The sequence below is a fragment of the Meriones unguiculatus genome, chromosome 16 (assembly GCF_030254825.1).
Source record: "Meriones unguiculatus strain TT.TT164.6M chromosome 16, Bangor_MerUng_6.1, whole genome shotgun sequence".
NCBI lineage: Eukaryota > Metazoa > Chordata > Mammalia > Rodentia > Muridae > Meriones > Meriones unguiculatus.
Genome location: NC_083363.1, coordinates 54,914,813 through 54,940,788, shown reverse-complemented (window position 1 = coordinate 54,940,788; position 25,976 = coordinate 54,914,813). Strand labels below are relative to the sequence as shown.

The 25,976-nt window shown below is 37.6% G+C and overlaps 1 protein-coding gene across 3 annotated transcripts in view; it reads right to left on the bottom strand.

Moving 5' to 3' along the window:
• The window catches only part of Khdrbs2 (KH RNA binding domain containing, signal transduction associated 2), a 469,930-nt gene that overhangs the window by 217,080 nt on the left and 226,874 nt on the right, over positions 1 to 25,976 (bottom strand). For all 3 annotated transcript variants that reach the window (XM_021646488.2, XM_060369817.1, XM_060369816.1), the window contains one exon: positions 15,812 to 15,958. In XM_021646488.2, the coding sequence (XP_021502163.1) occupies positions 15,812 to 15,958 (147 nt within the window). The remainder of the gene's footprint in view (positions 1 to 15,811; positions 15,959 to 25,976) is intronic.

The following is a 25,976-nucleotide window of genomic DNA, read 5'->3' as shown; positions in this document are numbered from 1 at the left end:
TGTAACATCTGGATGCTTAGAAATAGTGAGATGTTTTGATGTTTCATTCTATCGTGCACTTATATGCATTTATATGTAATTCATAAATACCAGTTCATGTTTTGCAGATTTGTTAACTGCTGCCCTTTGTTCCGGGTATGCTTGGTACTGTTACTGTTTATAAAGGGATAGTTTGATGCTGTCTTCTTAGATTAGTGACAGTAAAAAAAAATATAGAAAGGGATTCTGATTGCAAATCACGTGTAAACCAAAAGAGGGCCTCCCTACATTCTCAGTGAGACTTTAGAGTTTGCAGTGTCCTGGGATGTCAGTGCTCTCAAAACAGAGGAGAAAATAATGGGGCTACAGAGATTATCTATAGCTATATTTGTATTTCTTTTATTTTTGAGATTATGACATAATCATACCATTTCCCCTTTCCTTTTATTCTCCCCAAGTCCTGCTTTATACCCCTCCTCACTCTCTTTTAAGCTCATAGCCCTTTCCCCCTTAACTGTTGCTACAGACATACATGTATATATACATACATATATAGTACAAAATATGACCTGCAGAGTCTGAATAATGTATTTGTATTTATGGTTTTAGGACTGATTACTTGGTATTGGATAACCAATTGGTGTGCTCTTGCATAGGGAAAGGCTCCCCAACATGCCTGCCTAAACATGAGCTACTGATATTTTGCTAAATGTTCAGATATCCATTTCAATTTGAGGTGTAAATTTCAGCTACTATAATAAATTGATCTAAAATATAAAGTTTACAAACAAATTTCTTCACCTTTCTCTATAGTTTTTATAATTAGCTATACATAAGGTTTTTATTATTTAGATGAGAAGTTTAGGGTCACTTAGCAACAGATATTAAATTAATTCTCATGTTTATTCAGAGTCACATACTTGTCTCTTACATCTGACCAAGCAGTATGCGTTATATTAGGATAAACCAAATCCCTAGACAAAATATGTCCTAAATGTCCTGTAGTTCATACAGCATTTATATCATGCTTAAAGTGAAAATTAGAACGGAGAAATTTGCTGAAAGGTAATGATAAAATTACCTCATTATCAGATAAAATATTCATTTAGTTAAACATGTAACTGTGAGCAAACCTGCTTTTCTATTTTAACTCTCTTCAGGCGGTTTAGGGAAAATGACCTATCTTTTTCAACACAGAGCATTTAATTCAGAATAAGGGATACACTTAGCATCTCTCAGCAGTTTCAGTCATGAATTTTTATGCTTTCTTCTCCTACGGTTTACATACTCCTTATCCCAGGATCCATGCACACGAATCTACTGGAAATTTGTGTAAATGTTCTTAAACACTTTCCAGCCTCCAATTCTATTTTAAGTTATGGTTTCCAGTTTGCCTAAAAAGTAGCTTCTCACTTCCTTAGTTTTGGTTATCTGTTCTCCAGACCCACCCTTCTCTGCTACCCACTCCCATTTCTGATAAATTAAGAAATCTCCTCTCTGGAATGAGAACAGTTTATACAGAAACTCCAGGGTAGAAAAAGGCTCTGAGAACAAGTGATAGCTCACTATTCAGTGTTAAACAAGATACCCACATGACACACCCCAAAGCTCAGGAAATACTGCAGAAGAGGGGGCAGAGAGAACTTAAGATTTGGTTGATGGGAAGGTAGCTATGACATGACCCTGACGTTCATGAACTCCCAGAAGCTGTCATTGTACAAGCCTGGGCCCCTAAACATACAGTTATTGATAGCAGGTAGGCTCATGGGATTGGCAGTGAAGGCATGTGGATGGGAGGAAGTCCTTGTTGTCAGTGGCATAATGACTCTGCATGTGCCACTGCACAGTTCCAAGACCATGCCCATTCTGCAGCCCTGGTTAAGCTTAGTGAGTTACCAAGCATGGTGGTTGAATGAAAATGCCTTTCCCACAGATTCACATATTTTAATGCTTAGTCATTCAAATTGTAGTTGGTAGAATACTTCAGAAAGATTATGAGGTGTGGCCTGCTAGAGCAGGTGTGTCGCAGGAAGTGTGTTTTGGGGTTCCAAGAGCCCAGGATCGGCCCAGTGTTTCTCTGCCTATGATCAGAATGGAAAGCTCTCAGCTCTTGCCATATTCTGTGCTGTGATGATGACCAGCTGCCAGCAGGCCCTCAAATAAATGCTTCCTTTGATAAGAGTTGCCTTCATTCTGAGTGAAATATCCCAAAAGGAGAAAGACAAACATGGGATATACTCACTTATATAGACCTATGAGATATGATAAACATAATGAAATCTATACACCTAAAAACGATAATCAATTGAGCGGACATGGGGTAAGATGATCAATCCTCATTTAGAAAGACAGATGGGATGTGCATTGAACGTATGACAGGAGTCTACTGAGCGCATCTCTAACTAGCAGACTCTAACTATCAGTGTTTTCAAAGCAAAGACTCATGACCAAACCTTTGGCAGAGTACAGGGAATCATAAGAAAGAAGGGGAGTTAGTCTGATGGGGAAAGGATAGGAGCTCCATAAGGACCAAATATATCTGGGCACAGGGTCTTTTCTGAGACTGACATTCAACCAAGGACCATGTATGGATATAACCTAGAACCTCCACTCAGATGTAGCCTGTGGTAGCTCAGTAACCAATTGGTTTCCCAAAGTGAGGGGAACAAGGACTATTTCTAACAGGAACTCAATGACTGGCTCTTTGGTCTCCCCACCCCCAAAGGGAGGAGCAGTCCTGTTAGGCCACAGAGGAGGGCTTTGCAGCCAGTCTTGAAGATACCTGATAAAACAGGATCAGATGAATGGGGAGGAGGTCCCCCCTATCAGTGGACTTGGAAAGGGGCACGGTGGAGATGGGGGGGGGACTGGGAGGGAATGAGGGATCGGGACACGGCTGGGATACAGAGTTAATAAAATGTAACTGATAAAAAAATTAAAATTAAAAAAAAAAAGAGTTGCCTTCATCATGGCCTCTCTTCACAGGATCAAAACAGTGATTTAGACAACAAGTAAAAACAAAAACAAAACTGAAAACACTAAGGTAGAAAAGGGACTTGGTGAGATGAGGTGGGTTTGGTGTTAATGAAGAAGGGTAAGAAAGAATATGAAAGTGAGTGTAACCAGAATACAAAACACACGTGAAACTGTCAGAAAATAAACTGATTTAAAACATGAATATCATAACTCAAGAAAAACCTGACCCACCACATATCCATAAATAATACCATAGTGAGAAATATTCATTCCTTTACATTCCCATAAATTCTATAAATCACACACTGGAAATATACTAGATCATGTACCAAGTACTTCCTAATCTGTATTTATTATAGACATGGGATAGTGCCATAAACGAGGACAAACTTATATCTTAATTGTGATAAATTTTAAAGAAAAAGAATATTTATGTTACTCCCCTTTAACATTTAAAATATATTTGGATCACTTGTCCATTTTATTGTACCTGTATAATTTTAAATGAAAAAGTGAACACCACAAATTACATTATCCTTTAAAATGTATTCCAATTCAATAGACATAGAATTTAAAAAAATACACTATTTAAAACATCCTGCTTAGTTAAAGCAGACAAATACAGCACAGCACAATTAGTTTAACACTGGAGATACCGGACTTGGGCACCATTTTTTCCTTTATGTTTATGAGAAAAGATAAACATCAATAAAAGTCATTGGAGTTTGAAAAAAGAAAGGGAAAGATGAAAGGAAGTGAGGAAACAGAAGGCAAAATCTATACTACATCGAGTGAGTCATAGAGTAGCTGTAAACCTAGAAGCAGAAATAGATTTACGTGAAAGTACTTTGAATTAAAGGCAACATCCCAAATTATATAGCTTGAGTCATAACTCCAAATGAACACAGCTTGAGAACAAGAAGCAACAATAATATTCAAAGTTTAAAAGGGAGAAAGCAGGGCAGAGCTCATGATAACCAACTCAGACTCAGGGAGTGCAAACTGATTGAGGAGTTGTTGTGAATAAAGCAACTCCTTTACATTAATTTCTTTACATGCCCATAATTCTATAAATATACAAATTTAATTAGCACTGGGAATATACTAAAGCAATGAAATAAATACTAACCTGTATTTATTAAATATATGGAATAGTGCCGTAAACTAAGATCTAAAAAAGTTATAACTATGTTAAATTGAGATAAAATTAAAGGAGAAGTCTTTCCATCAATTTCTCTCTTTCTCCTCCCTTTCATTCCCCCTTCTTTTCCTCACACGCATACACACAGGAATACATGGAAAGTAGGCATGCTCTTTCCACAGTATCAAATACTAGGTAACTTGATAATCTTATTATGGATATAAGAGAACACAAAAGCTTCAGAATACATTTCCCACATACAGCACCGTTTTACTGTCGAGAACAATGGAATGATCAATGATTTATAAATTTTGTTACCCCAGTCTATCTTTCTCTTCTAGCTTAGTTTCTATTTCATTTTAATGAAACATACTATTAACTGTTGCAACTAACCAAGACTGAATACATCCTAGCTGGAGAAGGCAACAGCCAGCTTCTGGAGGTAAGACAGGGAACGCACATTCAACAGATATCAGTTTTACGCTTCCACTGCACAACAATGTTGTATCTTACCTACGGCGATCTAAAGGTAGAGGAACTTTACAATAGAAACACAGCCATGATTTCTCTTCAGTACTGTAAGATGACCTGGTGACATTCACACCTTCACGTTTTTTATATTTTTATTGGTAAAGAAGACTCCTGTCTCTGTAGCTGGCCTGCTTTTGAAAATTTCAGGACAGCGAACTTTTGAGGACAGCAGGACCTCTCTGCACCATGAACTACACTTAGTAGCAAAGTATCCAAGCAAATGCTTCTGTAAATAAGAATGTTTCTTACACAGAGGATCCCGTGTGCATTTTACACTGTGTTAGGACACAACGGTGTCTGTACTCACCAAGAAAATGAGTTTTAGTTGGTACTTACTCTTACCACAGCATGTCTACTCTTGGGGCTAAGAAGGGTTGTTACAAACATTTTATTATTAGTGGGCGGCTTTCATTTCACTAAAAAAGTACCTCCCTGCTTATAATTTCTACCCTTGTAGAAATGTAAATTATCTTCTGGGTCTTCTCAAATTCCTCAAATATGACTAGAAATCAAAAGGAAAGGGCAGAAAGAGGGGCGAATATAACTTATTTTGGAAAAATGTGCTAATAGCAGATGGTGTTTTCTTCCCTTCAGTGTGCCCCGAAAAACACAAAGGACCTGTGGGACTCAGCAAGATTAGTAGAAGGATCTGTGAGCTAAGAATTTATCGTGACTGAAACAAATGTTCAACAGCGCTTGGAAAATGTTAAGTCCCCGATGAGAGATGTGGTCTCAACAAACAAACTAGTAACTCTCAAAATTACAAAATCCTGCTTACGTTTGTTACAGGACAACAGCTGCAACGTCCATTTATAGAACACAAGCCCCAAAATCTTAACGTAAGAAGAAAGAGAGGAAAATGAACAAATAACATCTGAGATAGGGCAATCAAAAGAAGAAAATTCGTGTTCTTAGTGCCCATTCCCACGCAATACAATGCCATGTGCATGAGGGTCACCATGACAGCATCAGCAGGGATTCTCACTACCTTCCTTGTGACTTGATTATGCCCATTGGAGGGAAAGTTTCTTATTTGGACAAGCACAGTAACAAGTCTGCATTTGGTAATCTAATACTTGTGTATATTTTGTTTCATGAGACCCTAAACTTTTCTTAATTTTATGCATAACAGTGAAAAATGTCCAGATATTCCTGGTTTTCTTGGTCTAATTTTTTTTTCTGTTTTGGCACAACAAAATGCCAGGATATAGTCTCATATCTCATATGTTTCACTTAAATCATAAGTGCTTAATTTCTTTTTTATTTTTTTACTTTTGTCATTTTACGCAGATAAGAAAACAACTAAGAGTGGCTATAAAGGGCGCTGAAGAGAAGGATCTGTAGTGGCCATCTTTGCATGCTATGCCACGAAGGAAGACTAAAATGTTCTCTGCGATGCCAGCAGCCTTATAGGTGAAAACTATTTTCCTCTAGTTCATTCATCTCAGATGAGCATGGAAAGACAATGATAAAAGAAAGATCAAGTATGCAGACACAGTATTCCTGTATTTCATCTGAATCTGGAAAATGCACTTAGGAGCTTTGATATTAAGCATAGATGTCTAACCAAACTGAATGCTAGCTGTGTTATGTCCTGCTACCCAACATGGAAAACTCTGTTACTATAAATGAACTACTGGGTTCATTTATACAAAAGCCAGGCATGTGATGCTGTGCTGTGCTGTGGACTTAAGCCACTTATGGACTTATTTATTCTTGGTACTTGCAGCCTCCTTATCTATGTAAGGAACATTGCTATTTCTTCTCAGGACATATTAACCTGACAACTGCAATCTGTATAAAACATATGGAAATACTTATATAATTAAATTTTAGATAGGTCAATATCCATATGGAACATTTTCGTATGCACTTTTGTGTTTTTTAAAATAAATAATTTGTAACTAATTACAAAACAAAATATTATTTTAGAAGTGTCATATGACATTTAAAAAAATCTTTGACATTTAAAATTTGTCGTATGTAAAGAGTTAGTTTGCATGGCTTCTCTGAAGGCTATATATAAAGAAAGCTCAATGAATAAGTGCGACCTTAGCACACCTGGAAAGAGAGTAGAATGAATGTGGCCACCTTTCTTAAATTACAAGCATATTAGTATCTTTTGTGTCCAAAAAGAGGAGATTCTACAGAAACCTGTGTACAGTCAGGCTTAAGGGCCTCTGGGAGCTCTGGATCAGAGGACTGACTGCTAGAGTCATTTTCTACCTATAGGAACAGGGATTATTATGTTGGGGAAAAAATCTTAGAATGGTGTTGCTGGAGAAAGTATTTGAGAGAGTTTAGCTTGCAAAAGGCTATACTTTACTCATGCACAGTTGACAGAGACTCACTTTAGTCCATGATCCACGGCCAGGAAGAAGACAAGACAATTACCTGAGTGAGTGGACTGTCAAGTACAGTAGGGCTGCAGATATTAGAGAAGTGGATGCAATTTTTAAGAGTTCTTGGATTTGGTTGGCAAGTATTTTACTGAATATTTCTGCATCTGTGTATATGAGGGAAATTGGTCTATAAATCATTGTTTGTGGAGATTTTATGTGGTTCAGATATTAGGGTAACTGTTACCTAGCAGAATGAATTGGACATTGTTCCTTCTGTTTCTACTTTGTGGAATAAGTTGAGGAATGCTGGAGTTAAAACTTTAAAAGTCTGGGTAGATTAAAACCATCTCCTGCTGAGCTGGTTTTGGTTGGGAGACTTTTACTGGGTGATTTTGCTTCAGTAGGGGTTACATGTCTATTAAAATTGTTGATCTCATCATCCACTACGGTTAAATGGGCTTCATTCCAGAGATGCAGGGATTGTTTGATAAATGAACACCAGCATATGTAATCAATCATACAAACAAATTAAAAGAAAATAATGATCATCTCATTAGATACAGAAAAAGGCCTCTGACAAAATTCAACAAGCCTGCATATAAAAGTACTGGAAAGATTAGAGGTACAAAGAACATACCTAAATGTAGTAAAGACAATTTACAACAAGCCTTTAGCCAACATCAAATTGAATAGAGAGAAACTCAAAGCAATTTTACTAAAATCGGGAACAAGACAAGGTCGTCCAGTCTCTTGATATCTACTCAATATAGTACTTAAATTCTTAGCTAGAATAATAAGACAAGTGAAAAGATCAAGAGAATACAAAAAAGAAGGGAAGAAGTCTACCTTTATTTGCAGATGATATGACAGTACACATACGTGACCCTAAAATTTAACTGGGGAGGTCCTACAAATGATAAAAAAAAATACAACAGAACAGCTATATTCAAGATTACCTCAAAAAGAAAAAGAAAAGAAAACATAATCAGTAGACCTTTTAAGTACAGATGACAAATGGAAAGAGAAATAAGTTAGGGAAACAACACCTTTCACAATAACTTCAAATGATAAAATATATTTTGAGTTAATTATAACCAAGAAAATGAAAGATTGAAATGATAAAAACTTCAAGTCATTGAAGAAAACATCAGAAGGTGGAAAGACCTCTAATGTTCATGTATCAGCAGTATTAATACAGTAAAAATGGCCATCCTACCAAAAGTAATATACAGATTCAATGCAATCCTCAACAAAATTCCAACATAATTCTCTACAGATCTTGACAGGACAATTCTTTCTACATATGGAAAACCAAAGGAAAAAATCAAAATAGCTAAAACATTTTTGAACAATAAAAGAACTTCTGGAGGTCTTACCATTCCTGAGGTTTCAAGTTGTAATAAAGAGGTTTAGTAAAAACATCCACATTGTTTTGGCATAAAAACAGGCACATCAATCAAAGGAATTAAAGATCCAGGCATAACTCTACCCATAAACGAACACCTGCATTTTGATGAAAAGCCAGAAATACACACTGGAAAGAAAGAAAAAGACAGCATCTTCAAAAAACGATGGTGGTAAAACTGGATGTCTGCATGTAGAAGAATTCAAGTAGTTCCATATTTATCACAAATCTCAATTCCGAGTGGATCAAAGACCTCAACATAGAACCAGACACACTGAACCGGATACAAAGAAAATGTGAATAGCCTTGAATACACTGATACAAAAGATGACTTTCTGAACAGAACAGCAACAGCACAGGCAATAAAATCAACAATTAATAAACGGGACCTCGTGAAACTGAAAATTTCTGCAAGACAAAGAACACTGTCAATTGGACAAAATAGCAGCCTACAGAGTGGAAAAGAATTTTACTAACTTCATCTCCAAAAGAGGATTAATACCCAAAATATATAAAGAATTCAAACACCTAGATATAAAACAAAACAAAACAAATAATCCAATTTAAAATAATGGTACATAGGCCTAAGCAAAGAATCTCAAAAAAAAATGTTAAACACCTTTTGTAATTAGGAAAATGTAAATAAAAACGACTTCGAGAGTTCATCTTACACCTGATAGAATGGATAAGATTAATAACAAAGGAACAGTTCATGCTAGCAAGAATGTGGTGCAATGGGTACATTCCTTCATTGATTGTGGGAGTATAAACTTGTACAACCAGTATAGAAATCAATATTGTAATTTTTCAGAAATTTGGGAACTGATTTATATCAAGGTCTAAGTATACTACTCTTGGGCATATACCCAAATTATTTTCCATCCTAACACCTGGCTATTGTTCAATAATATTCATTGATGAGTTAATCATAATAGCCAGGAACTGGAAGCAACCTAGATGTCTCTCACCAGAGGAATGGATAAAGAAAATGTAATTACATGATGGAGTATTACTTGTCAGACAAAAAAAAAAAAGAAAAAGAAAAAGAAAGTTGTAAGCTAATGGATAGAATTTGGGGGGGGGAGCATCCTGAGTGAAGCAAACCGAGCCCAGAAAAATAAATGTGGTATGTATTCACTTAAAAGAGGATATCAATTGATAAGTAAGTGATTACTGAGTTACAATCCATAGACTCAGAAAGTTTAATTAAAGAGGAAGGGTCTGGGTGAAGATGCATGGATCTCTCTGAGAGAGGGAAATAATAGATTTTATGAGTGGGCTGTGGGTGGGAGAAAACAGGATATGTATATATACATATAAATGTATCTATCTCTCTACATATACATACATACATGTGTGTATAAACACATTAGTATTTGGAAATTTAAGAACCACTGCTCTAAAAGGGCTTCTTGTATATGTGATAATACTAACAAGTGAGATTCTTGCATTGCAGATCAAATCTGTTTGCTAGGATTTATAGGTCCTTGGCAACACAGCCAACTTTGTAAGGATGCTGTGAAGGTTAGTTGTTGGAGACTAACAGAACTGAGGAAGCAGTTATACTGAATATAAAACCAACTAGAGTGGAAGAAATACTCATGAGGCATGTTCAAGGCCCTAATGGAAACAAGGAAATGAGAGCTGCTGTTGGAGGTAGGGATCATCCAGCGTATGATTGCTGTCTAACCATGAGTTTCTGAGTTTGATATCCAGCATCTATGAAAACATGAGAATAGCATGCTTATTCTAGTAATCCTAGTATTGGTGTATTGATAGTGAGAGAAGCAGAAAGATTCCTGAGGTTTTCTGGCCATCCAATTTAGCCAAATCAGTGAGTTCCTGGTTCAGTAAAAGACCCTGTCTCAAAAAAGAAGAGAACAACTAAAAAAGACTACCTGGTGTCAACATCTGACTTATATATCTGTATATAATCAAATACACACAAGTGCATGTGCACACAAATGCACGCACACACACATGCAGAGAGAGAAAGAGAGAGAGAGAGAGAGAGAGAGAGAGAGAGGCAGAGACAGAGAGGTACACACATGCACACAAAATAAATGAAAACAATCATCAATCATTCTGGACATCTAAAAGAAACACTAGGAATTCTTATACATTGGCTTGGGAACTTCAAAATTCTAGATTGTCACAAGTTAGAAAAGGCACACATCTAGTGAAAACATTGATTCTAAGAAAGCAATACCTATGATAACTCTATATTCATAATTACCACCATTACTACAAAGTGAGCATTTGACTATATGGACGCTTCATTTCTAGCTTGTGAGAAAATATTTCATTTAAAATTTATTTGCTACTTTTTCCTGTGTTCTATGCTATGTCAATTAGGAATGCTAAAGTAGTCTTCATTTTCAGAAACAATAAACATTGTTAGTATATTTCTTCTCAAAAGTAATAATGAATTTTAGCTATGTTTGAAGTCACAGGTCTGATATTTTTATTACTATTTGGAGAAAAAGAGATTCTAATAGTAGATGATAATAAATTTCTTCAACTCAAATGAAAATTGGATCATAGTGCCATAGCAACAGAGGAAGACTCTCTGAGCAGGTAACAATTAAACAAGGCCCTGCAGCTCTTTACTTCCCTCCACTCCCATGTGGTTACATTATGATTACCTCCATAAAAGGGGAACGATTTTCACCACGAAGTCTGAGGAAGTTCTAGGAATATCTAACAATGGAGACACTGAAGGATTGGTGCCGTCTTACGGGTTGCGCCTCCCTTACCGCACCAAGTGTTAACATCATATTCTGCAGCCTCGCACACCCTTGCTTGCAGCCTGGGGCTGCCGGCATGCTGATCTCCCCGGTGAGCACACAGGCATCTGCCACCTCCCATCTTCTATGTCCGCCTACATACTAACGTCACTTGTGTTGGCTTGTGGGTTCTTGTTTGATACACTATCTCTCCTACGTGCTCGCCTGCATAAGGGGATAAGAGGGACGGAGAGTGGGAATGGGGGGAGTTGAGGGAGGGGGCTTCAATCGGGATATATAATGAATAAATTGTGAAGAAAAAATCTACCTTTTTAATTTTTTTTTTTTTTTTTTTACACAAAACTCTGGTTGAGACCATATGAAGCTTAATCTAAGCAAGATAAAGATGTGGCAAGTTTGTGTATTCTGATAAGGCTCTGCATTGTGACTTATTATTTAGGTCACTAACATCATTTATTGAAGAAGACAACAAAATTGCCTATTTTTTCTGTTATCTGTGACTAATTTCTTGTCTGTGTGGAAGCTCACAGACAAGAGTTCTTCATCTCTTCTACGGAAAATGTATGGAAACACATGAACTGATATTAAATTGTTCTTCTCACTGTCGCTTATTTATGTGCATGATTTGTGTATGATTATGCCACAGTATACATTTGGAGGTCAGTGGACCATTTGTATGAAGTTGATTCTTTCCCTTCATCTTTATGTTGGTTCCACGGAGGGGACTCAGGCTTCTGGGGTACATGCTTTTGACTTCTAAGCCATCCCACTGCCCTCATGAACTGATTTTAAATGCTTCACACTTTCTAGTTAGGAGGCAATGTCTTACATTTTAGTCATGAGTTAACAACTAAGCATTAGCCAAACCACCCAATTCATTTAATGCAAACTGAGGCTTAGTCAATTTAACAATATAGAACACTATCATTATTTTGATTTAACATTCTGACTAGCTTTAGGAAATATATATTAATTTGGGGTTCTAAGGATTTCCTGGCACAAACTGTAGCATGAATGTTGCTCCATAAAGTTTCATAAGCCATCACCCAGACAAAACATGTTGGGATCCTGATATCTAAATTATGTAAGAAGGGAACACGGCAAAATAGAAAAGTGTCCAGTTACACCCAGTTCTTCCAGCTTCAAGAGGAAAATGGACACACGTTTGCCACTGCAGCATCAACTACATGATTTTAGAATTAAGACATTTACTGTAGAGTACCAATCTGTATTGTTGGTATAATATTTTTGTGGAATGTATGTAATTTATCCTTGCTCATTCAAATGCTGATTTCTTGATCTCACTATCCCGGCTTCAATCCAGACATTGCATTGTGATGCTTATCCTAAGCATCACCTGTCTCAAGTTTGTGTGAACATGCCATCATTTGTTCTCTGTGTTGTCAATAAAACAACCAGCAAGTGCTGTGCAATGGAGACAATAGGGTAGGACATCCTGGTCCAGAGGGGGAGGGGAAAGAAGCAAGAGAGTAGGAGCAGAGGTCAGCAGGAGAGAACTTGGAACCATGAGGAGAGATGACCCGAACCTAAGAGATGACTAAAAGCAAGTATAATGGGTGAAATCTGAATGGTAGGAAACTATGTGGGCTTGGAGGTATAGGATGGAGTAACTATTGCCCAACATTGTGCTCTGGATTAATTAAATAAATCCTAGTCTCTGTACGGTGATTTAGGTATACAGCTGGTTTAGGAATAACCACTGATTAACTAAAGATAAATAAATAATAAATATTAATAACCCACAAAACTGTATTTTAAGGCAAGTTAATGAAGAGTATTTTTCAGCAGAGAGCTCATTCTTTTAACATTAAGAATTAGAAATTGGACTTGGAGTGGGGCATAGGGGGAGATGAGGGAGGTAAGATGGGATCGGAAGGGAATGAAGGAGGGGGCTACAGCTGGGATACGAAGTGAATAAACTAATTAATGTAAAATAAAATTTAATTAAAAATAATTAGAAATTGGCAATGTTTAATTCAATAATATTTTACTGACTAAACATTACAGATATGAAATTGGAAATATTCACACGACGTTTCAGTGACTATTCAGTCTTCTTGTTTCAGTGATACTGCAGCATCCGAACAGAGAACAACAGGGTAGACACTCTACCCAAGATAATAATAATTACTTCTTCTTCAGCAACTGATCTATCTGCAGAAACAGCATTGATTTCTAACATCCCACAGCCTTCAGATATTTCATAAGGAGTTACTTACTCTCGTACTTGCAGTTTTCATGACTGTCGCCTCTGGGCAGAGAGCAGGTTTAATAATTATACCTAACATAACAAGGGGAAGATGAAAAGTTCCTACGATGAAGACATAGTTTTACAGAGGAACAAGATGTCAGCAGGTGTCGGAGTCCTAGCCTACATAGTCCTCTGTATTGTTCTAGAATTCATCTCTCTTATCTGAATCTTCACCTCTGCTGCCTATATATATTAATGTCCAACTGTGCTATCATCTGAACTGCAATACCAAGTATCAGAAGAAATATGTATGAATGTATGCCTCATTTATCATCTATATGTATCATTTATCTATGATCTATCTATACATGATCTATCTATCTCTCTATCTCTCTATCTCTCTATCTCTCTCTATCTATCTATCTATCTATCTATCTATCTCCCTACATAAGATCTAAGTGTAATAAATACTTATGAAAGAAATAAATAGGAAAAGAGGGTAAGCACGATAAAGCAATATGTTGAGGAGAATTATCAGTGATGCCATGAACCTGTCACAACAGCATTGCATGATAGAAGGCAACCAAGAAAATCTCTTTAGATTTGTAGTTGAAGAAGTTTCTACACATGTAAGGTTTGAGACGATCTTAAAGGAGAAGGGAATAGCCACGTTAATATTTTTTAAGAACTGTCAAAGGCCTTTAGTTAGCAGTGAGCTTGCATTTTGCATAAACAAAACCTTAAAAAAAATGTAAGAAAACAAGGATGAGACAAATGGATTACAGAGAGGAAACTACAGGAATGGCAGGGGTGGTATGGAGTCCATATTTATATGGTGCACTAGGATCACAAAAGTGGCCTGACTGCATTTACCTTGCGTTATTAGAGTTATGAAGTAGCAACAAAAATAATGTTGTTATTGGGGCCACAACAGCATGAAGAACTGCATTGAAAGACTGCAGCATTGGGAAATTGAGAACCACTGTGCTAAATGATGAAAACACAATACTTGCCCAGAGACAAATTCTCAACCATGTCAAGCACTTATATTTCAGTGGATAAAGTAGAAATGAAGTGATTAAAATATTTAAGAACGTGGTACACATCATTTGCATTTACTATAAAATAGGGGTAACTTACCTGCAACCACTGTTCAATATATCTGTATCAAAGATACGTTCAAAGTAACATCATATAGCTTGAGGGTGAGGCCTTGCTACACGTGCATTCCTCTGGTCTGTTCTTAACTAAGTAGACTAAGAGCCTTACTCGGCCTAGCACTAAATATTACCTCAGAAAACCACAGGAAGAAAGACTAGAGGATCAACAATATTAACAATGAGGTCTATTTAAGAAGGTTTCCAAATGAGACTCAAATAGTATCTGCGCACATGCAGTTCAGAAATAGTCAACTTAGTGGGTCATTAGCCTATAATTGTGTCTTGACAAAGATTAATGTTTGGAGCCAACATGTAACTAAAAAATGTAGCCAGATCTTAATACTTACACAGTTAGGAAATTCTCTGATATTTTTCCTTTCCAATTTTCAATACCTCTACTAATCAGTGAATCTTTTCTGCCACATTCTTTGAAGTTGTTGTTTTTGCTGAGGATACAAGCCTCTGGTGTTTTCATTTACAGATTAATTTCAGCTGAGGATTTTTCCAAGAGCTACAAGGGAACTTTACTCAGCATTCTCTCAGTATCTGAGCCGTAAGCCTCAGGACATGATTCCTGGTAAAGGACCCCTCCCTAGGATGCTCCATTGTCAACCTCAAGACCTCAGGCACTTACCTTCTTCCATTTCTTAGCAAAGAACTCTATTCAATATTCAGCTAAATTTGCCACCTTATTAAATGGGCATCCTCTATTATTCTCATATTGTACAGTGAGTTTATATTTCTAACTTTCAAGGTTAACATTTATCTACCTTTATTATTATTATATTCATACTATATTTTATATCAGCCAACACCTGAGATACTGTCACATAAAAAGCATTTGTTACTTTAAAATACTATCTTTCCTTACTATTAATTGTACATATTCAATCTCAACTGTTTTAAACTATACTTTTTGTATTAGTTATAAATTATATATAATTATAAATTATATAATATGTAATAATATAATTCTAAATTATAATTATCAAAATACATGTCATGGGCTTAAACAGTGAAAAGTTACATGAATAATATATTTTTGCTCATATGTTTATTATTATTATTATTATTATTGGCTGTGGACTGGTGAATATTAGACAACATGTTGGTGATAAATACTTTTGTCAGAATAGTAAGAAGTGCCAACATGCCAGGTCTTATACCTGCCTTGTGTGTCCTATTTATATAAGCTTTGTATCATAGCTGTACATAGGTAACTAATGTGCAAAATGAATTTTCTTTCAAAATCAGCAGAGATCAAAGATACAAGTTAAAACAGAAACTGATAAGAAACTGTGAACTCAAAGCCACTTACAGGCACCAGGAATTTTTTAATCTCTTCCAGGGCATGACTCATCCGTGAATAAGCTTCCCCGGGAGGAGCAAACACTTCAATTAGTACATGTAGCTCGTCGCTCAGATGGGCATATTTGGCCTCCCCGCTCTTCCTCAGCTCTTCTTCCTGTGAAGACGTTATATTTAGAAATACGATCCACTTATTTTGTCTTGATTTAGCATTTCCTGAGAATATGACAAAGGGCCACAATCTAAGCAAATTTTCCAAATGTAGAAAGAAACTCTCCATGTAACAAAAAAAAAAAAAAAAAAAAATCTGCTGCAATACAGTTAACAATTTTCAAATCATTCTTCAAAGTTGGATTTTTACAAGAACCTGCCATAATCATCTTCCACAACACACTTTAATCAGATAGATGAAATGCTAATCTTGTGAAGGAAAGACACTTAAGTGTTGTTAATTCTTCTACATATATCACTACATTTTTGAAGGACAGGGTTCTTTAGGGTCTGTGATATAGTACTTTTCAAATGATAGGTAGATTACCATTGAGTTGTGAAAGAAAAGCAGACTTTTAATATTTGTAGCAGGCTATATAAAATAATGGTGGAAACAAGGGCTTGTTTTTAGCCAACTCCTCCATGCCAAGATTATTGTAGAGCAAAAACCAAAACCAAATCAAACCAAAACAAAACTAACCAAACAAAGCCATATTTTTAGAATTTCAAGTGACACAAATTTTGCTTAAGAAAGAGAATGGGCTAGGAAGAACTTGTTGAAACAGTCACATCCATAGTCATCAAGGAAACAAAAATTAAAACTACTTTAAAATGCTCTCTTACCCCAGTCAGAATGGCCATCATTGTGAACACAAATGACAAAACTGCATGTGTGAGAGTGACCAAAGTGGTACATATTACGCTGTTGGTGGGAGTAGAAACTAGTGAAGGAGCTTCGGAAACCTGCCTGAAGCTTCTCAAAAACAAGAAGTGCCATATGGCCCCACACTCTAGGGCATACACTCAAAGGGCTTTATGTCATTACAGAGACACTTGCACATCCAAGTTCACTGCTGCTCTTTTTGCACTGGCTAGGAAATGTATTCAACTTAGATGTTTACAAACAGATAAAAGGGTAATTAAAAATATAGTACATATGGACAGTGCAGTATTACTCAGCTCTCTATTGAAAACAGAGCCAAATTTTCAGGCAAATAGAACGGAAAAAGGCTCTAATATGTGAGGCTGAGAAGGACAAATGCCACAGGTTCTCTCTCATATGTGGATCCTTACTTCACATCCTTTGTTTTGCATGTTCAACCTGCAGAACAAACACGAGCCAGAGAACTTTTAGGGAAAAGGCTATAGGCAAGAGCACTATGTGAAGGGAAGGGAATAGTAGATTATAGATAAACGAAAATTGAAGACATGAATATTGAGGGAGGAAACAGCCAGGAAAAGTATAGCAATTTGGCGGAGCCAAGAGGAAGGGAGAATACGTGTAATAAGAAAGAAGGGAGATACGTGCAATTAAATGACAAAGTGGGGTTGGAGTTGGAGCAAGAACGGAGAAGGAGTTCTTGTTTGGGATAATCTATACTAAGGATGTATAAAAAGTTTTATGGAAATACACTGTTTAATAAAGTGATTCCAAAACATGACTTACAAAATAAATTCAGTGACTGGTGGGATGGCCCTGCGGTCAATAGTACATACATATATCCAAAAATATAAAAATAAAATAAAATATAAGAGTTCAGAATCAGAAGCACCCTGCAGGGATGGACAAGGCAGTTCCAAGAATGCACGGGTCATTCTTACAAGATTTATTTATTTTTTCTCTTACATTTATGAATGTTTGGTCTGAATGTGGATGTACAGCAAGTACGTGTCTGCTCCCCACGGAGGTCAGTAAAGGGAGTATCAGATACCCGCAATAGAGAAACTGATGGTTGTGAGCCACTGTGTGAGTGCTGGGCGGTGAACCCAGGTCCTCTAGGAGAGCAGAAAGTGCTCTGAACCACTAGGCCATCTCTCCAATCCCAGGACATGAGTTATTTATCAAAAACAGCAACGTAATGCATGGGATGCTTTCACGTAATCATGATAAGAAGTAGAAGTGTGTTCTCCTCATTTCTATTACAGATGCTGCTGTTGTGGGAATTTTCTCCTTTTGGAGTCTACAGCACCCTAATGTAGAATCCAAAATCACCACAAACATGAGTTAAGACTTCTGACTAATGAAGAGCATACTTGCATAAATGGCTTACAGACAACCATGCTCCATATTTTTAGTTAGCATAGAAAGGTCTCTGGTTTCTTCTTTTGCTAATAAGGACACTGAATCCAGCACAGAAGTTTTATTCTTATGCACCCTCTTTATGTTCTGTACCCTTAACCAATCACTAGGGATCTCTGCATTCAGTTCAGGAAAGCACACACATATATATTTCACCCATTCTACTAAGAACACTATCCTAAGCTGGTAAAGTTTGAATGAGTTATAAGGCTATCGTCTACAGTATCTTAGAACATGGCCACGTTATGTTGAAAGAAGAAATGGTATGGCAGTTAAATCATCCAATTTGTTTTATAATAACCAGGGTTAATAACCCAGTTTCTCCAAATGTTGGCATATAAATTTGACAAATTTTGATTCACTGTTTGGGTGTGTAACTGCTTACCTGCAAAATGCAGAAAGTGGTAAGAAGAATCACATAGCAATCAGTAATCACACATCACGATTGCTAAATGTTTTCATCATATACAGCTCATGTTCAATACAATATACCAAAATATGTGGGAACAGAGGAGTTCATATCTTCTAAGATCCCAATTAATCTCCCACAGTAACTTTTCCAGTGCCACAAACAAACTAAATAATTGAAAAGTTGAAAATGCATTATGTGCAATATATGAAGTTTTATACTTTGGTTTTTACTTTAGCAATCAGTATTGTCATGTTTTATCCTAAGAGTTATAATTTACTGAAGTGCTTTCTGCAGGCTTTTTCTTCTTAATGCCCAAGAGATCTTTGTTCTAACATAAATCCTCTTCAGAAATAAATAAGACTATTGTCTTCAGGACTTTCAACATCAAGAATTTCAGATACACACACATTTATTATTCATATTGTGGCCAGAATGGGATTTGTCTAAATCTTCAGCTTAAAAGCATTTTAAATCGGCATATGTAGAAAATTTTAAGTCAGTATAAATAAGTACTACAAATTATATACACACAAAATAGATAGAAACATAAGTGCAGAGAGGAGAAGCAATGGCTAGTATGCTAAGCAATATCTCGGCTCCAGTTGTCTGTACTTGCAAATACCTGGTCTCTTTGTGCTGCTTGTGGTAAGAGTTCCCCTGGGCCTTTCATGCTCAGTTTGAGAAGATGTTGAAGGGAGGCCCAGCTAACTGGCACTCTCAGTATTGCTATTGCTGCAATGAGACACCATGCCCGAAACACATATTGGGGAGGAAAGGCTTTATTCTGTGAATATTTCCATATTGCTTTTCATCCTCATTGAAGGAAGTCAGGGCAGGAACTCAAACTAGGCAGAAACCCAGAAGCACGAGCTGAGACAGAGGCCATGGAGGGGTGCTGTTTACTGGCTTTCCTCTATGGTTTGATCAGCCTGCTTTTTCACTGGAACCCCCTAGACCTAGAATGGTATCACTGACAGTGCGCTGGGCCCTCCCTCATCAATCCCCAATTAAGAAAATGCCTTACAGGCCTTCCTACAACCCAGTCTTATGGAGGCATTTTCTTAACTGAGTTTTCCTCCTCTCAGACGATCCCAGCTTGTATAAAGTTGACATAACACTATCCATCACATTGAACAAAGTAACTATGTCTTGAACACTCAGCCATCGGGTAAGATGTTTTCCTTCTTAGCCCCTCCTCTTGAGAAATTTTTGGGAACAGGACTAATAAGATTGGTACATTTTTATGAAAATGAACTTAAACTACCTCCAACTAATGGAGAACCTGCCAGCCTGACTGTACCCAAGCCAGGGAAGTTATTCTTGGTGGTGTGGATGTGCCTGAGGCAGAAGCAATCTCAGGAGAACCAGTTTGGTTCTCTTAAGAGAGAACAGTGATAACATCATCAATGATTTCTTGGGGCCTACCTGGAGGAACCAGAACTGAGACAAAGATCAATTAGATCGTACCTTGACCAGGGATACTTAATATACAGACCTCATGCCCTCCTCCCTCCATTACTCCTCTACTTTAATCCAAAGCTCACATCAGTAGCCAGGAGTCATATGTCCAGTCAGTAGACCCCACATATGCTCTGCTTGGCATTACTGAACCTATTTATCTTCATCTTTGCAAGGCACTGATTACATCTGATTGGTGTGCCTTTCACCATTATGTGGTTTCCATTGGCTTAGCAGGATGATTGGACAAGTCTTGATTATGGGCACTCATAGAGCTATATCAGTGCCAAGGTTATAATCAGTAGGACCAAAGATGGCATTGAAAAAAAAAAGAGTTCAGGATTTTGACCTAGCTGAATCAATGTTGCAACACTGAAGTTTGAGATTGTAGCCTTCCTTGATGTTAACAACCCTGACTGGGGATATAAAACCATGCACTGTAGGTTACAGTAAGGGTGCTCTCATTTCCTGAAGCAGAAAGTATTGTCATAAATTGCGTCCTGATAAAATAAAAAGACCCCATTACCTCTTCAGGGAAAGCAAGAGAAAAATCTTGACCTAAGGGACAGTTTTTGGACAGTTTGTCAGCCCTCCTCAAGAGATCAGACTTTTATTGATATATTGCATCTGGTGGTTATAACCGGTGATGACGTAAGTTGTTGCTAGGACCCTGAAGACAGGACAGCCTAATTGCCTGTACAGTAACATTTGATGTCTCCCTACTCCTGGCCTAGACCTGGTTGTTATCTCCTGTACTCGCAATTCATGAAGCGATCTCTAGACCCAAGCCCTTGCCTGCCATCTCCATACTCCTAGTCCCAGCTCCAAGTGCACAGTTTGTACACTAGCTCTTTTCTGAACTTCCCAGAACCTTACATGCCAGAATCATCCTCACACTCCTGGCTCAGCTCTGCAGCTAGCACCCATTTCCATTGTGAGCACCCCCAGGGACAGACCCTCTCTTGCCATCTCCACACTCCAGGCCTAGCTTCTACATTCTGCTCCTGCATCCATTGTCCTGATGAACGACTTCTACAAAGCAAGCTTTAAATCTCAGACATGGGAAGATAGAAAGCTCTTCCTTGTTTATGAAACCATACAATTAACATTATGAAAATGACCATCCTAACAGAAGCAATTTAGAATTAATATAATCTCAAATAAAATCCCTGTGACATTCTTCAAATGTCACAAATAGTAAAGTACACCTTAAGTTCATGTCGAACCACAAAGATCCTGAGTAACTAAAGAAAATTTGAGGAGGGAAAAAAAGGAAAGGAAAGGAAAGGAAAGGAAGGAAGGAAGGAAGGAAGGAAGGAAGGAAGGAAGGAAGGAAGGAAGGAAAAAGAAACAAAACTGAAAGGATTATAAAGATTATTTTAGTAGATTTCAAGCTATATTACAGATCTATATTAATAATAATAGCATAGTTCTGCCACTAGAAAAGATAAGAAGATTAATAGAATAAAACAGAATGCTCAAACATGGGTGCATGTAACTACAGACATATACATAATAATATTTGAAAAAGATGCCAAAAATACACACTGGAGAAAATATTGAATCTTCAACAGATGGTGCTAGGAAAACTGGATATGTACATGGAAAAAATTTAAATTAGAGCAATGTTCATCATCCTGAACAAAAATCAACTCCAAATGAATCAATGACCTCAAGAAAAACAAAAGCATTAAAACTTGTGGAAGAAAATATAGGCAGTACCCTGCAAGCTATAGGTGAAGAAAAGGACTTTCTGAATTGGACTCCATTTGCTCAGTAATTAAGGCCAGTAATTGACAATTGTTCCTCAGAAAAGGAAACAATTAACTGAAAGAAGCAGAAGCCAAAAGAGTGGGAGAGAATCTTTACCAGCTATACATTTGACAGGTGATTAATATCCAGCATATATAAATAATTTTCAAAATGTCAAGAAAACAAATGACCCAATTAAAAAGTGGTCCCTGTATCAGAAGAGTTATTTCCCAAAAGAAGAAATAAAAATGGCTAAGAAATATATTTCTTAGTGTTCAATGGTGCCTGGAAATACAGCTTAGAAGCTGAGAACACTTACTGTCTTTCTGAGAATCTGGGTCTGGGTTCCAGCACCTACATGAGGCAGTTAACTAACTCTGATAATTCCAGCTTCATGGGATCCAACACCCTCTTCTGGACTCCATGGACGTCTGCATGCATGTGGTGTACAAAAATTCATGCAGGCTCACAGGCATACAATATAGTTAAGAATAAATATTTTTGAAACACTGTGTTTAGCCTCTTTAGTAATTAGAGAAATGCAAATTTAAAATAATTTTGAGATTTTGTATTATGCAAGTCAAAATGATTAAAATCAAGAAAACATCTGACAATACATGCTGAGGAGGATACGGGGAAAAACAACCCATATTTATTATTAGTGAGATTGTAAAGCAGGACTTAAGCTGATATCACCCAGTAGATTAACTTAAGACCATGATGGAAATCATGGCAGCATTCAAAATGAAAATAAATAAATAAATAAATAAACATGAAGGAACTCCACAAATATGAAAAAAAGAAAAAAAATATAGAGACTAAGAGCGGTGAAGGACAGCATCTGTGGGCTGCCCAATCCTAATGGATACATATACAACACAGCTCCTACTGGAGGCTCAGAGAACACCATGGAAGATGGGTAGAAAGGCTGCAAAAGGCAGAGAACCCGCCTGGCTATTGTGAGGGAATGTGTTCTCTATGTGACAGGAAAGGTGCCTTCATGAAGTCTCAAAAGTATGGCTGCCTCAAGAAGACATGCACAACAACAAGAGCTATTGGCGTGCTACTGTGTGCAGAGGAAATTTCACAAGGCCCTTCTCTGAAATGAAGAGTTACAGCAACCCATGATGCCCAGAGAGGGAGAATCTAGCCTCTCTTGGTACAAGCCCCTGATAGGTTATTACAATTCCAATTATTCATCCCGAAAAACATACACAAGGATTTACACCAAATAGACTCAGCAGTTATATTGAAATGTACATACGAAAGTATATGTACACACACACACACACACACACACACACTTTATATGCAAGTATATGTAAAAATAAATTTAAAAGAGGTAATGAATTTGAGTGTAATCTGGGGAATTCAGTAGAAGTTGAATGGGGACAAGGAGGGACTATAAATGATTTAATATAGTACTCATATTTGAAATTCTTAAAAAAATTGAATAAAAACTTGAATCTTAGAGTGCTTTTTCTGGGAGGACATAAGCTGCTACCATTCAGCAAATTAAATTAAGAAAACAATGACTGAAATCAGGCAGACTTCTAAGAAAATTAAGTGTGAAGGAATTTTGATAAATAACCAAAAATAAAAGAACAAGCACAAGATGTGGAGGAGGATCCAAGGATGCTGCTGTCTAAGTAATGGGCTTTCTACAGTGATAGCAGATTGTGGCAGAATAAAACAACTTCAGATTTAAAAGATTCATTTCCTTCTGTCAGTGGTTAAAGGGAAGGGTGGGAAAATACGCAATTAAATTATCTCAATTAAATCTCTGAAGTAATTTTACTTTTCCCTTATTTTTGATTTGAGGGAAGCCTGCCTAAGTCACCTAGGTTGGTTGGAACTCACTTTGTAGCCCAAGCTGCCCTGATTCATGACCATCGCATCGTAGCCTCCACACATATGAGCATTTATATGTATGTGCCACAATGCCTGGCTTAAAATCTCTGAATAAACAAAATCAAACAAAACTTCACAGACGATTTTTTAAAGTATTCCTACAGGGGGAACAGTCGACATGGCAAAGGACTTCTAAATTAAGTTGAACTTCGAAAGAAAGACAATAAAAACACCTACCAGATTATGCAGCCTAGCAGATTTTATTTACTATTCAAGAAATGCCACCCAGCATTTGATAACCCTTCTTAATGTAAAAGAATATTTTTGTATTTTACGTGCTTGAGTGTTTTGCTTGCATGTATGTCTATGCCCTATGTATGGGGGTCGCCTACATAGAGCAGACGAAATACTTGGAGGTCCCAAAACTGGAAGTACAGGAGGTTTGTGAGCCAAAGTATGGATGCTAAAATTCAGCTCCAGGTACTCTGGATGAGCAGCTAGTGCTCCCGACAACTGAGCAACCTTTTTAGCCTCTCGAATTAATTTATTTTTGTAACTGAAATATTTGTGTGAGTGTATGTGTGTGTGTATTCATTAGTCTCAAAGCATAGCTGTGCTAGAGTATATGTGTAAGAGGTAACAGGACAACTTTTGGGATGTTTGCCTCTCCTTCCACTTTCGCATCTGTGGACATAAGCAAAACACACGATGCTTACCAAGAACAAGGGTGAATTTGCAAAGTACTGCTGGCTCTTAGAGGCTCTGACTGTGTTTTCCATTCCAAGAAGAGATGTCCTCAAGGAAGGAAAGGCTAAAGAAGCTTGAGACTGCAATTTGTAAACTGGAATACGGCCCAGAGGTATTCTGCAAAGAAGACTACAAACCAATTAAGTGAATACAGCTAGCCAGCTGGCAAGGGGAGCTCAGAAAGGCGCCTGTAACTGGAGAGGCATGGCCAGAACCTCTCCTTATCATGATGCTGACAGGGCAAGGCATCAGTGGCAACCAACAAGGGGAGAGTCCCGGATGGCAGGGAGAAGCAGCAAGTCCCTGCTTCTCAATGATGTTTTAGAGGCAGAATGTCAGCTTTGGAAAGAGAAAAGAAAAACATCTTGTGCAAACAGACATATAGTGCACGAGACAGAAGTTGGATACAAAATGAGCTGTGGGCCTCTGTGGTACAGTTGACTGAGATAGAGAGCGGGAAGTGACAACAAAGCGTAACATTTTGCAGAGTTCTTTATTTGTTCCCCCATAGGGAAGGTGATAGCTGCAGAAAGATCAATTTGGCTCCTGACAATGTAATGCGGAGTGCTGCACTTTGATCACATATATTATGCTGTTTACCAGACAACCAGACTGTGAAATGGACACCATTAGGACCTCTAAAGTGGCTAACCACTGACCAGAATATCCCTGGCATCAATGTGAAAGGGCATGCACATTACAGCAAGGACTCAAGGTCACTGAATGACAGGAACGGAAGAATAGATATACTGCCACTTCTAGAGTATGGAAAACCAAGCAGTCATATTGGTGCCATCATAGCTTCCACTAACACCTCATTTACCTAAACTTCAACCATTTTAACATGGAATTAGTGTCTTTATCATCCAGCACTGGCTTAGTTAGCCAGTTTAAGCTTCTGTCGTCCCTTTTGCAGACACCATTTTCAACTGTACGGCAGTTCTCACCTATCTCTGAAGTAATTATCGTTTTTCAAGTCCTTATTGGCCTTTGCTCTTGGAAGGTTTAGAGTAAATATATTCATTTGGACTCCAGGGAGCCCCAGCAATGCTGATGCCATTGCTTCTCACAGTCCAGGGTAGACCATCTCCTAAAATGATAGAACATCATACGTGTTTAGTAATGCCTCAGCAGTATCACTCATTGGTGAGGAAGGGGTTCCGGAATCACAGCTGGGGAAGCAAGCGTCAGGGGAAGGAGCCAGCGGTGGTGGGCTGCATCTGACAGCCTGTCACGGGGAGAGATTGGATGGTCTCAGCTGTCAGAGAAGCAGCATCCGGGAGGGAAATGTGAAAGCCACAGATGGGCAGAAACTGATATGAAAAGCCTGAACCCCATCGTGCTGCAGACTAAAAGTATCCTAAAGATGAGCTGCCACAAGAGCAGTAGGACAACAATCGCAGTTTCAGTTCCAGAGGAGGGAAGGTGATCTGATCCGAATGTCCCGCAGCAACTGGAACCAACAGAACCCCCTCCTCCCTCCCAATGACCTTTGTGACAGCAGTACCTGCATCCCTACCTAACTCGAGGATCTGCTTGGGAATATTGTTATGTGGCCCAGCTGTCTTTCCCTCTGTGCTCAGGCCTAACAGATCATAGCTTATTGGTCCCTTTTTATTCCTCATCACTCAATCATAATCCAGCTGTCTGGATATGAGAAAGCTG